The sequence below is a fragment of the Peromyscus maniculatus genome, chromosome 3 (assembly GCF_049852395.1).
Source record: "Peromyscus maniculatus bairdii isolate BWxNUB_F1_BW_parent chromosome 3, HU_Pman_BW_mat_3.1, whole genome shotgun sequence".
In the NCBI taxonomy this organism is placed as follows: Eukaryota; Metazoa; Chordata; class Mammalia; order Rodentia; family Cricetidae; genus Peromyscus; species Peromyscus maniculatus.
Genome location: NC_134854.1, coordinates 168,110,371 through 168,127,602, shown reverse-complemented (window position 1 = coordinate 168,127,602; position 17,232 = coordinate 168,110,371). Strand labels below are relative to the sequence as shown.

The 17,232-nt window shown below is 43.3% G+C and overlaps 1 protein-coding gene across 8 annotated transcripts in view; it reads right to left on the bottom strand.

Annotated features, from left to right (window-relative positions):
- Nucleotides 1–6,805: 6,805 nt before the first annotated feature.
- Ccdc91 (coiled-coil domain containing 91) overlaps nucleotides 6,806–17,232 on the bottom strand; it is a 177,217-nt gene continuing 166,790 nt past the window's right edge. For all 8 annotated transcript variants that reach the window (XM_006986659.4, XM_042274374.2, XM_016005181.3 and 5 more), the window contains one exon: nucleotides 6,806–7,052. In XM_006986659.4, coding sequence (XP_006986721.1) covers nucleotides 6,942–7,052 — 111 coding nt within the window. In that variant the 3' untranslated portion in view covers nucleotides 6,806–6,941. The remainder of the gene's footprint in view (nucleotides 7,053–17,232) is intronic.

The following is a 17,232-nucleotide window of genomic DNA, read 5'->3' as shown; positions in this document are numbered from 1 at the left end:
TAGATTAATAATCTATCAGCCCACTTTGCAGGAACAGAACTGGACCAATGTGGGGCCAGGCCATACTGGTTGTTTAATTTCACACACCTTTTATCCTCTGTTCCAATTCTTTCTCTTTAAGCTCATAGCTCATGTCAATACTTGACAGTCATTTGGGGTCATCTTTATTCATTCCTCTTCCCCAAAACGTATTAATTCAATCCCTTTTGTTTGCTTTTCACTATCTCTCCTCTCTCCATTGCAACACTGGCATGGGTGGCAGATTCTTGCCTGCTGAGGGCTCAGGATCCAGGGCTTCTGCCCTAAACCCAGGGATGAGGATTCCTGGTTTTGATATGATGAGCATCACAGGACATGTTAAGTAGGCAGTTAAATGGAAGATTCAGAATTAAAGGAGAGAGAACGCAGTTAGATACAGACTTGGTGGCTACCAGCACATGGAGAGCGTTTTTATCATAGTGTCAGTTGAGATCACAGGATGAGAAGTGAATGAGGGGGCTGGAGAGATGGCTCAATGGTTAAAAGCCCTTGCTGTGCAATCAAGAGGAGAGGAATTGGGTTCCCATTGCTCTAACTAGTCAAGGGAGTGTGATCTCTTCTAGCTCTGTGTGTGTGCACTCACACCCCTAAATAAATCTTTAAAAATATGTAAGAAATGGATGAGCTTAGCAGCCCTACACTTGGGGTTACAGTCCACCCAGCACTGCATTATAGTGGTTAAGGAAGCTTTTGACTTTGCTGTAGACTATTGTAGCTGGAGTTTTCTCCAGTACCGCTTAGGCCCCTGCAGTTCCGCAGCCTATTTATAAAAACAATCACTCAGAAGCTCATATTAAAATTGCTTGGCTATTAGCTCAGGCTAACTATTGACTAGCTCTTACATCTTAAATTAACCCATTTCTATTAATCTATAAGTTGCCACGTGGCTTGTGGCTTACCGGTACTTTTACATCTTGCTTCTTCTGTGTCTGGCTGGCGTCTCCTGACTCAGCCTTCCTGTTCCCAAAATTCTCTGCTTGTCCCGCCTATACTTCCTGCCTGGTTACTGGCCTATCAGCATTTTATTTATCAATCAATTAGAAAAACACATTCATAGCATCCCCAGCAGACTGTGTTTATATACAATGGAGAATGTACTTGTGACTGCAAACAGGCATAAAATGTTATTTCTTGAGATTAAATCCTCTTCCTGCGGAGAACTGGCATCGAGGCACAGGGTTCACACAGGAAGAGCTCTTGAGCACAGAGGAAGAGTTCCATTCATTTAAAAGTGAAGAAATCTTGACTCTTCAATGATAGTTATTGTTCTGAACTGCTTGGAGTAAGGTAGACCATTTCCTAAAATCTGAGACATGATATCTACTGAGTTTATCTCATTTTCTATAGCTGGCAGCATATACTAGATTTAAGTTAATTTGTAGTGTGTTCCTCTGCTTTATAAGAAAATAGAGGACATTAAAAATGTTGATAATTTTAGCTTTCTACATGACTGAAAACAAACCTTGTCTAAAATATTACACTATGTAATGAATTTTAAAGGCTAACTCACTGTGAAAGTTAATATTGTCACCTTGACAAGATCCAAAATCACCTAGGAAGCACGCCTCTGGGCAAGCCCGTGAGGGATTACCTACCTGTATTAACTGGACTGGGAAAACACACAGTGGCTATGGACAGCACCATTCCATGGGCTGGGGGTCCAAACTGAGCGAGCCGCACACCATGTCCCTTTCTCTCTGCTGTGTCCAGCCTCAAGCCCCATATGTGATCCCCACCATGACGTGCTGTGCCCGGAACCCTGAATCAAAATAAACACTTCTTTTCTTTGGTTGCTTGCATCAGACATTTTGTAGGAATGACAAGATGAACATAATACACTAATAACTATAAATTTAATAATTTAATAAGAAAGTAGTCACCATTTGTGTGGACTTCTAGCATTTATATTTTTGGCATTTATGAGAAAAAAAACCAAAAAATTACAGTGAAAATAGTTTATAAAGTTCAGTGCTGTTCCCATGACCAGAGTTACTAACATTTTTAGAAAACAATACTTCAATGAAATGGGCAAAAACTCAACATTCATTACATACACATCTAGCCACAAAGAATTTTCTAGAATCTGTCTCAGTAAGTTGTGTTAAAGTCAACGATTTGTACATTCTGTGGCTGTATTATTATTTTTTCTAAGTCAGCTTCGGACTTCCGACAACTGAATGTTTGCCAGCACTGAGTCAAATTTTCCTGCCTTCTGAATGAGTGTGCTTGTTGATTTCTGCATACTCCCCACACAAGGCCAGTCTGTATCCCATCTGGGCATCAGAGACGGATTCAGAAGGCTCCTGTCTAGGCTCAGCCTCTGTCTTAAGCAGCACTTGTACACCTTTTGCTCCAGCCTGACCCGATGCTTTCCTCCTCATGCACGCCTGCCATTCCTGGGCTCTGTAACAGCCTACCTTGGATGAGAAGACCTGACACTGCTCCTCAGCCTCCTTGCTTGCACCGATGGAGCACTGAGCTTAGCCTCTCAAGGGGAGATGTTTCCTGGGATTTCTTATAGAAGTTCTCATATATTCTTCCCCACTTATGGTTCTGACAACCTTGTGAATGTGAGCAGCACATTCCTATCAAGGTAGGTTAGTCACCAAACAACACTGGGAGATGAAAAACTTGCTTTATAATTTTCAGGCCCTGGTGACTTATCACAGGCTGGCTACTGTTAAATATAGGTGGCTCCAGGTTCTTATGGGACCTCATTTAGGAATACCATGATTTTAGCTAAATCCCATCAATTAGTAGACAGGATCTATTAGCTGACTATTAGCTGATTAGTCATTCTGAAGGTGGAGTGTTTTACTTCTTGATTTGATTGTTAAGTCACCATACATTGAGGTCACTAGAAGCAGCCACCGTAAAATGCTTTAGTGATGCAACCCAAAACTGGGGCAGGGAGACAGCTCAGCACCTGAGAGCACTTGGTGTGCAGGCACGAGGATGATTTGTGTGTGTGTGTGTGTGTGTGTGTGTGTGTGTGTGTGTGTGTGTGTGTGGCGGGGATGGGGCGGGATGGCTGCCAGCCTAGCTCTAGGTCGAGAGACCCTGTCTCAAGGTAATAAGGAGAAAAGTGATAGTGCTGGACATGTGATGTCTTCCACTGGCCTTTGTGCAAGCTGCACACACATGTGGACACACACCTGATACAGGCTCTCTCTTCAGGAGGAAGACAACATAAAAAGGATATAACCTCTGAATTATAATAACAATCATATTTAATCAGAATAATTAATTATTCAGATGATCCACATGACACAGCGGTAATGATGGCAGGCAGGCTACTGGGGAGAGAGCAGACAGAAGTGATCTGAGAAAGACCAGTGCTTTCCCTCTGTGCACAAAGACCAGCGACTGATGGCCAAAGAGGCTTTTGTTAGGGGCCAAGTGTGAAAATGTGTTTGTTTTAAAGTGAAATAGTTTTAGTTGGTCTGGCTTTCAGTGTCTGGCAGTCTTAGCTGTGAGCTCTCACAAACTGCTTCTCCTCACTGCCTGACATTGGTGGTATTGCTAAGGTAAAGGGCCTGGGATACTATTGCTATTGCTAAGGTAAAGGGCCTGGGAGGCCTAGTGTGTGGTCCATGGCTGTACATGCTTAGTGCACTGGCTTTCTGGGTTGTCAGTAGTCTTTAGGACACAACAGATCAGTTTATTGGCATGAGAGTGGTTTAGACCCAGCTCTTCTTCCCTTGGTTTCAAAAATGCCTCCCAGACGTATGTATATCCCTCCTCCTTTGAAATTTATTATATAAATTTTTTTCAGTGAACAGAGCTTTTGTTTTTACTGTTTAAACACAACATTTTCTAATTTAATGCAGTTTAATTGTAAAACTATATAAAAGCATTCATAAGAAGTTATAATTATGGACACCTGACTCTGCAGTATAACCAACCCCAGGGCAATTGCTGAGTCAGCTCCTTGGACTTTTAACATGAGTCAGCACTTAGCTAAGGGACTAGACTTTAAACCACCACTGATTCTGAGTTGACAGCAAATGTCAAAGCACGGCACTGTCTGCTCAGTCTCAGGGTCAGTGACTTTTTCAGTTTTGTCGGATGAGACTGATTCAATGATGTATTCAACATTTCTTACAAAAAACCCGAGTCTTTTCACTCCAGTGTGGACTAGTATGTGGAGACAAGCTGGTATGTGCTGGTCTCCAGGGATTATGGGCAGGGCTCTCTGAACAGCCTTCAATGATGCTTCTTCGGCGCAAGTAAATCACATGGGCTCTGGCTAGCTTGAAGGGAAAGTGGACCCATACACTTCCAGAACACCTGGGTTATATCATAGAGTCCAACACTCAGAACGTAAGGTGTAAGCAATCTGACCTTGGAAGGGTTCAGTAGGTGACGTTCCAAATTAGCTTTTCACAAGAGTCCAGGTAAGGGTCAGGTCTTCACCTGCAGGTCTCTCAATCAAGGAGTTAATAGTTTGCTTGCCTGTGGCAGTCATCCCTGTGTTTTGTAGGGTTTATCACTGTGTACCAATGGCCATTCCAGCAATGCTCATCACACAGAGTACCAGCAGTGTCTCACAGTCTAAAAATCATTTCTCTGTCATGAATGTGGAACCCGAGACTTCAGTGGGCGAGGCTGTGTGTCTAAAGGTCCGACTTAGAAAACTAAGGCACGCCAGTACACACACGAGGTGCTGCTCACGGAGGGGGCTCAGCAGCCCGACAAAGCAGAGCCCCGTGTTAAAAGGCTGGAATCTGAATCCCACACGAGAAACTCAAGACATATTCCTTTAATAAACTCCAACACGTCACCTCCTATCCATGGTTACTGATATCATGTGAAAATGTTTGGCACAGAGCTTACAAAGATGGGAAGCTGGGGGTCTTTTCCATTGACGCACAGTAGTGCCACACCTGTAATCTGAAAGTAATTCATCTGTCAAAAAGGCCCCACTGAACCTTTTACTTCTTTATTCACCTGAACTCAAAGGTAGGAGAGCCGGAGGACAGGCTGAGGAGGTGAGACTGAGGTCCACGTCTCAAGGATAGAGTCATACCTTTGCAGTAAGAAGTGCCTGATCATCTAATTCTCCTGGGGTATGAAACCAGAGATGCTCTAGGCAATTTGGATAACCAGAGCAAAACTCACAGTACATTTAATTGAAAATATACTTTAAATGTCACTGAACACTAGTAGCTAATTCAGCATCAAGAATCCCTGCACACGCATCGGATATCACAAATAGAGTTCCAGGCATCTTTGAGAACATCCTCATGGAAAAAGCATCACAGCAATCCAAGTGAAATGGCATTGGACCTGGTGGGTGTCCCCAGCACCCATGGGCTGACAGATCTAACAGATTCCAAGTTATTTCAGAGAGTAATTACTTTGTATAGAAAGCAAAGCTGGAAACCCAAGAAGAAAAAGGAAAGCGTATCCTGTGGTGGTCAGGGGTGACAGGGATGAAGCAGAGACAAGACTAGATACTTGCCCGATACCTTTGCCCTCTCTGGACCTTAGCGACAGTGACCTACACCCCCCATTAACCTACGGCTGGCTGGCCCATCTGAGTGATGTGTGATGGTATCTGACATTTATTTGGAAAGAGTCAAGTGACCTTAAATACTGGACCCAGACGTACTGGCTTGTTTCTAAATTCAAAACACCCCCCCTTTTTCACTTGTCCTAACTCAGGCCAATGGCTTTCTTACTCCAAATTTTAAGTTCCTATGATAATAATTATAAGATTCTTGGTAAACACTGTCATTCTTTAATGAGAGGTGCTCACAAAGCACAATCATTCATGGTACAAAAATTTGAGAAAGAAATGATACTTGTGAAGAATTAATAGACTGTGGCCTGGCACAGTAGAGCATACCTTTCCTAACACTTAGGGGACAGAGGCAGGTGGGTCTCTCTGATTTTAAAGCAGGACTTTACACAGCAATACCCTGACTCAAGGGGTCGGGGGAGAAGGAAGGAAGAAATAGCAAAGAGAAATAGAACACATGATGACAACCAAGCAACTTTTTGGAGTTTCTTTTATTATACCAAGAAATCCCAGAGAAGTACAAAGCCCTGAAAGCAGCAGCATTTCAGAGACACAGTGTCTGCATAGGTACACTGTTGTCAGTTTTGATGTTGAAACTGCTCATGATTTCATACTGGAGCACACTGCTCGTGAATTAAGAACACCCCGATGAACCCATATATCTGATATTTGATTAAATTCCCATAGATGTCTAGAACTCCAAGTTATGTTCTTTCTAGAGATTGATTAGATTATGAAAAATGATTTTCAGGCCTCTGAAGAAAGGCAGGAAGCAAGCCTGTGCCACACGCCCAAAGTTTAAATGTGGCAGCTGCTCAAAGCCTGGTCAGCTAGTGTTGTTTATTTTTGATAAATCAATGAAAATGCACAGATTCACCTTTAGAGAAGCAGTCAGGTCAGTCACAACAATGACCACGTCAGTGCTTCTATCCACTGACTCCTCAGAAACAAGTGAATGGTGGTGACACAAATCACCACGAGGCTTCAAAAGGTCCTTCACCACAGTGTCACCAGGCCACCTGGAGCCGTAGTGCTTTCCTACCCCATGAACTCTGGGTCATATATATTCTTTCATTCTACTTGTAACAAAATAATAGAGAATAAGTTAGATCCATTGATGGTTCTTCTAGATACTGCTTTGGCTCATCCTTGACCTAGAAACCAGCTGTTTAATCAGAAAACAAAAGCATCAGTCACAGCATCTACTAGAAGTCTAGTGATTGACACAATGGCCAGGGCAAGTAGCCTGTCATGTTCCCTTTATTCAATGCCAATAGGCTCCATGGACCTTAGAGTACTCAGCTGCTTCTGGGCGCAGGAGAGGAACAGCTTCAGAGTAGGCAGGCTTAATGACAGGGACGGGTCGGCCAGCTTGTCTCTATTCAATGTCAACAGGCTCCGTAGCTATGAGAGCACTCAGCTGCTTCTGGGCGCAGGACAGGAACAGCTCCAGGCTGGACAGGCTGCGTTGGCGGGTGACTTGATCGAGCTGTTAATTGTTTAGAAAGAGGAAGAGAGAGAGAGAAACTTCAGTTGGGAGAAAGCCAATATGATGCCAATGAGACCACCAGGAGGGGCTTTCTGTGTGAGAAGACTCCAGTGGGACTTCCAACCATCTTGCCCATGCAATCACTGTCGCTGACCTATTATCTGGGCTGTGAGAGTGACATTATGCTCTCACAACTGACTATGGCCTGCAGTTACCGGAGAAGTTGTAGGTAGACTATCAGAATGATTTTATAAAATATGAGTACAAATATGCTGGTTCTTAAAAAAGAGATCAAAACCCCTCAAAGATCCTATCGATACCACAGATGCACAGAAAGGAAATCAACCAGTTACATCACGCTTGGAGCCGGGAGGGATGCTGAATGAGGTGACACCCTCAATTAGCCAAGTGTTGTGGGGTGGAGAGGACTATGTTAAAAAAAAAAAAAAAAAAAAAAAAAAAAAACTGAAGGGGTTGGGGAGACAGCTCATCAGTTACGGTCAAGAGTGGGTACTGCTTCTGCAGAGGACTGCAGTTCAGCCCTCAGTACCCACAAAGAGAGGCTCATAACTGCCTGTAACCACAGTTCCTGAGGCCCTCAGTGGACTCCGAGAGTACCCACATGCACATGCCTGCACCACACAGACACAAACACATACATAAGTAAAAATAAAATCAATCTTTAAAAAATATTCAATAATGTTGAAACCTGTATGATCTATTTCTCCTGTTAGGAGATTTTAAATTAGGGTTAGTTCAGTAGATCAATAGTGACCTAATGCAGTGATCAAAACCAGGTTTAGCAAACACAGTGATCTGAATGAGAACGTTCTGGATGAAGATGATGTCGCTAACGGTACAGAAGCTGGTGCCCATGGTGCCCACAGTTTAGACAAGGGGAGCCTTCAAGAGCGCTCTGTGGGGTTCTATTTTATAATGTAAACCTGTCATATCCTTCTTATAAGCAACCCTAAATTCAAGCGAGAGTTCTCTATCAAACTGCACTTAATAATCCACTGAAATTCAGGATGATTAGAGGCTGGAAGACAAAACTTTCAAAGTATCCAAGAGTCAGCTGACAAAGAATGTAATTTAGCAAAGCAGCGGTGTAGAGGGACTGGGCTGGACAAGACTCCCCTCGACTCTGGGAAGCTGAGGTTTTCATAAATGTACTGCAGCGTTCCGGCTCCTCTCTCCTTCTCAGCCTTTCTCTTCTTCCTTTGATGCCTCTGGATAGCTATAAAAACAGACATTCCTCCTACTCACAGGATCAACAAGGGGGCCTCCAAGTTTTAGTCCCAGGTGAGCAGAGACATGGTCTGCCTTGCAAATGACTGTCTGGAAGTGTTAGACACTTGTCAAGTTTTCTGAGGATGACTGAACTGATCTGTGCACAAGCCCAATAAGGGCCAAGGCACCTACTGGGAAATGGCTTTGTATCCTAAATTCCAAGAGCGACAGGAGGTCCAATCTCATCCAGAATTGGGTTACTAAAAAGACATTTTAATATGTGCAGGGCATGTGTATGTGTACACAGACACAGACACACACATAGACACACACACACACACACACACACACACACACACACACACACACACTGTGTTGTCTTTGAAGCAATAAGAACATTTAAAATCCAAGTGTACACTATTCATATGAGAAGATGTTCAAAACTATCCTGGACAAATTCAGTATGTGGAATTTCTATGGCATATAAGCTGATTACTCAGGCAGTGACAGGTGTGACCAAGTTGCTTTCCAGAGTGAGTATACCAAGTCATCAGTCCCCAGCTTGAGAGGACCCTGTCCTCATTCTGTTCTTTAAACAGCTGCATCGTTCCCATGGTAAGTTTACAGTTTAACACAGCTAGTAGATGTTTTCAGACTCTACTACATGCAAGCCTGTGGTGGGATTCCTTGATGGATTATTGACATGGGAGCCCCACAACATTGATGGTGGCACTACCTGTGGACAGGTGGTCCTGGATTCTATAAGAAAGCAGGCTGAGCAAGCCTGTAAGCAGTGTTCCTCTGTGGCCTCTCTATCAGTTACTTCTCCAGGCTCCTAACCTCACTGCCTTCGGTGATGGACTATGATGTGGAACTCTAAGATGACATAAATCTTATCCTCCCCAACCTGCTTTCAGTCAGTTAAAACAAAAACAAAAACAACAACGGAGCAACAGAAACCCTTACAAAGACCTATGCAGAGTGCAGCTTGTAGCAACTGCTTCAGTCACAGACTGCTATCCAGAAGATGAATTGTGCTCTCTCTCCACATGTGCAGGTATCTGTCTTCACAATTCTCCACTGTCCACTGTGTTCCTGGCCTCATCTGTCTCCACACGATGTTACACTATCTTACTATAGCTGTATAATACATCAATCTATCACATATGGTCATTTTAAAAGAGGATTAACCAGTAGACATTTGTAACAAAATTAACATTTGAAAGGAAGAGACCAAATGGAGTCTTCAACTAAGTTTTCAGAAAGCACCAAACAAGCAAAACTCAGAAATCTTCAGATGTAGACACAGGCAGAAGAGCCTTCCCTTTCCAGGTGGTTTGGAGGTGGCTTCATGGGCGTTCGCTTCACTTATGCTCCACTATCCATGCCAGCCTGAAAATGGAAAAATATCCACGACAGACATGATGGTGCATACCTTATATCCCAGCACTGGAGAGGTGGAAGCAGGAGTACCAGGAGTTCAAGGGCAGCCTCAGCTACATAAGGAGTTTGAAGCTTTGGGGCCAGAAGACTCTGCCTCAAAAACAAAACCACAACAAACAGCAGCAACAAAACGAGAAAAAAAGCCTCCCAGAAAAATCTAAAGCTTAACCAAGCGCTCCATTCAAAACAAAGCTGATGCCTCTTCACAGGCATCAGATACAAGTATCATCATCTGAGTAAGGTAACTCACAATGCTTAAACTAGCACCCGCTAGTCCAAACCTCCAGTGAATACCACCTTACCCGAGAAGTCTTTGCATGCTAAGATGGGTTCACACTGGATAAAAGTGGGCCCAAAATGCAACCAGGGATGCCTTCATAAGAGACACCAATACACAACATAGAGGGGGTGACAAGGACCATGGTATCCCCTGTGCCTGCAAAGAGAGCCTGGCTCAGACATCTTGGCTTTGGGCTTCATGCCTCTGTCGTAAATTGATTGAACAGCCTTTGACAGCTAGCTCAGGTGGGGTCCACTCCCTGGGAGGCCTCTTTGCCACTGCAGCTTCTTATCCTGTGTCCTGTGGGGACCTCTGTGTCACAGTGGCTTCTCATCCTGTGTCCTATGGGGACCTCTGTGTCACGGTGGCTTCTCATCCTGTGTCTTATGGGGACCTGTGTCACAGTGGCTTCTCTTGCTGTGTCCTGTGGGGACCTCTGTGTCACAGTGGCTTCTCATCCTGTGTCCTATGGGGACCTCTGTGTCACAGTGGCTTCTCATCCTGTGTCCTGTGGGGACCTCTGTGTCACGGTGGCTTCTCATCCTGTGTCTTATGGGGACCTCTGTGTCACGGTGGCTTCTCATCCTGTGTCTTATGGGGACCTCTGTGTCACAGTGGCTTCTCATCCTGTGTCCCGTGGGGACCTCTGTGTCACAGTGGCTTCTCATCCTGTGTCCTGTGGGGACCTCTGTGTCACAGTGGCTTCTCATCCTGTGTCCCGTGGGGACCTCTGTGTCACAGTGGCTTCTCATCCTGTGTCCCGTGGGGACCTCTGTGTCACAGTGGCTTCTCATCCTGTGTCCTGTGGGGACCTCTGTGTCACGGTGGCTTCTCATCCTGTGTCCTGTGGGGACCTCTGTGTCACAGTGGCTTCTCTTGCTGTGTCTTATGGGGACCTCTGTGTCACAGTGGCTTCTCTTGCTGTGTCTTATGGGGACCTCTGTGTCACAGTGGCTTCTCATCCTGTGTCTTATGGGGACCTCTGTGTCACGGTGGCTTCTCTTGCTGTGTCCTATGAAGTTTTGTGCAGTAATGTATTCTATTTTTACAAAGGGCTTTCTGCTGAGTTTGGGAAATACAAAATTTCAAATGATTCTGTTAAATTTTTATTACTTTAGGTATTAGTACACAAAGTCATAGGTTTCATTTTGGCATTATCGAACATAATTTGTTGATCTTCCTGTGACCTCTCACCCTCAGCTGCCCCCATGTTCATGTCACATGTGTTTCATTACCCACCTCCTTTCCACACAACTTCTTTCTCCCATTTGTGGTCCCTGTTCAGGCTTTATGGCCTACCCCCTCAGCCCCAGTTCTTTCCTCTCTCAGTCTGGGTTACTTTGCTTCATAGAATAATTTCCAGACCAATCCATTTATTCTGCAAATTTCACTTTTCTTTACGGCTAAATAAAATTCCACTGTGGATATACACTACATTTTTTCATTATCCATCTGTCAACAGATCTCTAGGCTGACTCTACTTCCTTGCTGCTATGAATGAAGCAGAAATAAACAGGGATGTACAAACATCTCTGTGGAGGACACGGAGTCCTTAGGGTATGTGTCCGGGTAAGATGGAGTTAGGCCATATGTGAGTTATTGTAAAGAAACCTCCACCAGCCACTGGATGGCCCTTCTGACTGGATGAAGTAAAAGAGCAAAGTACTTTAAATTTGCATTTCACTCATGAATCAGGATGCAGAGCCCTTTAAGTACTTGCTGGTCATTTGTGCTCCTTCTTTGGAGAACTGCCCGTCCTGTCAGTCCATTAGCAATCAGTAGGGTTTTCTGTTTGCTTGTTTTGGTGTTTAATTTTTGTAGTTATTTATATATTCCAGACACTGAGCCTTTGTCTGCAGCATGACTGGGAAATACTTTCTCCTATTCTGGAGGCCATCTGCTCTCACTTCTGATAGTTTCCTTTTCTGTGTGAGCTTGTAAATCTTAAGGACTTGTACCTGCCAATTCTTAGAGCTATTTCATGTGCTCCTGGCATCAGAAAGTTCTGCCTGTGTCTATGACTTCACATGTTCTTCCTATGTTTTCTTCTAGCGGTTCCAGCATTTCAGGACTTAAATCAAGGTCTCTGGTCCAACTTGAAATGATTTTTGTGCACAGTGAGAGATACGTATCTAACTTCATTTGACAATCTGACATCCATTTTTGTCAACACTGCTTGTTAAATTAGCTGTCCCCACTCCACCCCATGTGTCCTGGTGTTTGTGGGTTCATTTCTTGATCCTGTGTCCGGTCACTCTGTGTCATGCTGTTCTTGTCACTATTGATCTGTAAGACAGTTTGAAGTCATGCACTGAGGTCTATCTAGCAGTATTCTTTCTGATTAGTACTTTTCTCGCTAATTCATGATCTTTTGTGTTTTCAAATAAATTTTAAGACTTTTCCCCTACTTTTGTAAAGAATGCTACTGGGACTTTGAGAGGGATTTCACTGAATATGTATATTACTTTTGGTAATATACTATTTTGTGATATCAATTCTTCTAATTCAGGAGCATGAAAGGTATTTCCATGGTCTAGTATCTTCTTCAATTTCTTTTTTTCAATGTATTTTCACTTTCTTAGTTAGGCTTATTCTTGGGTACTTTATAAAATGTTCTTCTTAAATATTATTACTAGCCTTTGGGTATAATGAACATTGAGAAATGTCTTAGGTAGGGTTACTATTACTGTAATAAAACACCGTGACTAAAAGCGAGTTGGGGAGGAAAGGGTTTATTTCATGTTACACTTCCAGGTAATAGTCCATCATCAGGAAAAGTCAGGACAGGAATTCAGGTCAGGAACCTGGAGGCAGGAACTGAAGCAGAGGCCATGTAGGAGCCTTGTTCACAGGCCTGTTCCTCATGGTTTGCTCAGTCCTTGTTCTTATATCATCCAGGATCACTACACCCAGTAGGTTGGGCCCTCCCACAATCATTAAGAAAGAAAATGCCCCAAAGGCTTGCCCACAGGCCAATCCGATGTGAGCACTTCTCAACTGTGAGTCCCCTTTCCCAAATGCCTCTAGCTTATGCCAAGTTGATTAAAAACTAACCAGGATACCAAGTTCCTGGATGCCTAAAGGACAGGTAATATTTCCCTGACTTTTTAAACTTTATAATCCATGTATGTATAAAGCAAATTTTGAAAAAATATTCTATGACCTTATTTCTTCTGAAACAGTTCTTTTAGACCTCAAACAAACAAATTGTAAATACATGGAGAACAGTGTTCGATTGCTCCTGGGATCACACAGTTATGGTACTTTAATGGTGAGACTGAACTGCTCAGTCTAACTTTCCTGCATCATAGTATGGAAAACTGATGCTTAGTAGTTAAGAGTCTAGGTTTGCATTCTCTTTTTTTTTTTTTTTTTTCAAAGACAGACTTGTAGTTTATTTTGTATTTTTTTTAAATAAATACACTTTACATTAAAGAAAAAGACCTTTGATTTGTAATTTCCACATTGGGAAGAAAGGGAAGGAAAAAAAAAGACTTCTGAAAAACTGAATCACAAAGAGAAAGAGAGGGAGTGAATTTATACCCCTAAAGTTCTCAACTCCACAAAACCAAGGTCCACAACTGCTGCCTGGCCACCAGGGGAGGAAGTTAGGCATCTTCCCAAGAGCAGACCTCGCCTTCCATTCCCACTCTGGCACAAAGAAAACAAATTAACTTGACAGCGTATGAGGCAACAAAACAGGTTAAAAAATCATATATTATATTTATAATAAAATATTCTTAATCCTTATCAATTTAAGAAACCACGATTTTCCTCTTCATTTAAATACGTATGTAAAAATGCCTCTATATTGTTCTGTAGACATCATTTTCTTCCAAAGAAAATGAAGTGCAGGGATAGACTGGCGGGTAGAAGTTCAGACCCTCGGTTATAAATGCCTCTTGCTTTTTTTTTTTCTTTTTAAAGTTTTATAAAAAACTATTTCTTGTTCTTTAAGTAAAGAACATTATACAAGGAAAATATATTGCGAAATACCCAGAGACATGTTTGTTTTTCCCGTGAGGAAAGCTATGTCCGTCCTAGGAGGAGGGGACACACACTGGGGCCTAGTCCCTGTAGTCTGTGTGTGTGTGTGTGTGTGTGTGTGTGTGTGTGTGTGTGTGTGTGTGTTACTGTTTTTTAGAAGGGCCCTCAGATTCCAGGGAGACTCTAAATCACAGTCCTCTGAATGCAGGGTACACAGTTCCTTAACAGACAGCCCTGGGGGACAGCAAAAGGCGGCGGATGCTTTGATAGGCACCTTATTTTTAGCAGATTTCGTCCTATTTCCGTGTTCCGGGAAGCTAATGAAGACGAGAGTGGCTTTACGTGTTGTGCATTCTCAGCCCGGGAGCGGTTCCTGATGCTCGGTACCTGTACAGGGCAGCTGAAGCTCTACAATGTATTCAGTGGACAGGAAGAGGCCAGCTACAACTGTCACAACTCAGCCATCACACACCTTGAACCTTCCAGGGATGGGTCATTACTTCTGACATCTGCCACTTGGAGCCAGCCTTTGTCTGCACTTTGGGGGATGAAGTCAGTATTTGATATGAAGCATTCCTTCACAGAAGATCATTATGTTGAGTTCAGTAAGTACTCTCAGGATCAGATCATAGGCACAGAAGAAGACATTGCCCATATTTATGATATTCAGACTGGCAACAAGCTGTTGACTCTGTTTAACCCAGATCTTGCCAACAACTACAAGAGGAACTGTGCCACCTTTAATCCTACAGATGATCTTGTCTTAAATGATGGCGTCCTCTGGGATGTCCGCTCTGCACAGGCCATCCACAAGTTTGAGAAGTTCAACAGGAATATCAGTGGTGTTTTCCATCCCAATGGGCTGGAGGTCATCATCAACACAGAGATTTGGGACCTGCGAACTTTCCATCTTTTACACACAGTTCCTGCTCTGGATCAATGTCATGTGGTGTTTAACCACACTGGGACAGTGATGTATGGAGCAATGTTGCAGGCAGAAGATGAAGATGACTTATTGGAAGAGAGGATGAAAAGCCCTTTTGGGTCATCCTTCCGAACATTTAATGCAACTGATTATAAGCCTATAGCGACTATTGATGTGAAATGGAACATCTTTGACCTGTGTACAGACACCAAAGATTGTTATCTTGCTGTCATTGAGAATCAAAGCAGTATGGATGCCCTGAACATGGACACAGTATGCAGGCTTTATGAAGTGGGCAGGCAGCGTCTGGCAGAGGATGAAGATGAAGAGGAGGACCAGGAAGAGGAAGAACAGGAGGAAGAGGATGATGATGAAGATGATGACGACACCGATGATTTAGATGAACTTGACACTGACCAGTTGCTGGAGGCAGAACTGGAGGAGGATGACAACAATGAGAACGCAGGAGAGGATGGGGACAATGACTTCTCTCCCTCTGATGAGGAGCTAGCGAACCTTCTAGAGGAGGGAGAGGAGGGGGAAGATGAAGACTCTGATGCAGATGAGGAAGTGGAACTGATCCTGGGTGACACAGACAGCTCGGACAACTCTGATTTGGAAGATGACATCATCTTATCTCTGAATGAGTGATGTGCCAGTCCCCACTTGGAAGAGAATCTTGGCAGGCGAGAGAAACTGAGTGAATGAATTTAGGTTTGCATTCTCAATAGTCCTCTGCACTTAAAAAAAAAAAAATAAACACACAAAACAAAACAAAAACAAAAACAAAAGACAAGCCACTTCTTAAAAGGACATTTAAATACATCTGAGTTTGGCTGTTGTATATCAAGGAGAGTCTTCTGCCTTTATTTTTGACGAGATAGGTTCTTCAGAGGCTCATTCCAAAAGAACCTGCTCAAAGGCTAGAGAGACACTGAAAAGCTCTGGATAATGACACAATACCTGACTTAAGATCATGACCAACTTCCAGATGCACCACACACACAGACACAGACACAGACACACACACACATACACACACAAACACACACGGACTAATGGACCCACGCATAGCTGTAAGATCCTGGACTTTTTCTTAGTCATCCACAAAAGGGCTGATAAATGTGAAGACATGGAATTCTTCTTCTGTGTGGTCTGAATTGTGATGCTTTGGCACTTCTGATGAATACTGCTACCTTTCCTTCCCTTGTTTCTCCTCACCAGAGTTGAGAAGCAATCAAGCTTTGTCTATAACATGTCCAGTTGCTTTAATAGACACTTTCTGGTACATCATGAGGGCCATGCCTGCTGTAAGGAGTTTCTCTATTAAAAGGCTTTTTCTCTACTGTTAGATAAATAAGTCTGATGGTAGTTAGTGTCCACAGTGTACATAAAGCTAAAGGTCAGACACAGAGCCCCTCTCTGGGAATGTATCTGTGACATTACTGTAAGTCATGATGATAGAGAGTGAATCAATCAGGGAAATTAATGTCACATAAGATACATGTTTAGAATAAATCAGACTCTCAAAGATTCAACAGTCTGGGCAGTGGTTTGACCTTGAGGCAGTGCCAGTAGCCTTCATCTTGAAACTTCAGAGTGTGTGGGTCTGGCCTCTTCATCAGAATACTCACAGTCCACATCTACACTCCATGATGACACCCAGCTCAGAGTTTATGTCTCCAATGCATCCCAGAAGTCACCACAAAGAGAAGTCCTGTTCCAGATGCTCATTGGGAGTAAAAGAAAAATGGGTAAGTGGGTCCAGGGAGTCTAAACTGCACTGGCCACAACTGAAGGACTGTTGTTTTGTTTTAAGATGTCTTAGGGTAAAAACTTCTCTGTTCTGGAACCATCTAAATTAAGTTCTTCACATCTAAGCAGTCTGCACTTTGTCTCAAACTATTATAGAGCCCACGGGGAATGCAAACACTCACTTCTGCACTCTAGAATCTACATTCATGCACACACATCAGCATATAATCTTGCTCAACTTTACAGGCTCAGTAGCAATGCTTGGCCAGTCAAGAGTGCCTTGCAGTAGATATGAAGTGGGCAGGTAGTACGTTCAATGTCAAGAACATGGCTCCTGATAAGAGGCTCCAGGGAGCTAAGGAAGAAGCATGGTTCCAACAGTTATAGCTCTGCCAATGGCAATGACAACACAAGCAAAAAGTAAGGCCATGGATTTAAAGCTTACAAAAAGGAAAGCTTACTACTGCTTCCCACAGTGCCTCTGGCTCATTAGTCTGGACATCACCACTTGGAGTGTTTGAGGAACTGGCCATTGATCTCTTGAGGACCCAAAGAGCTGG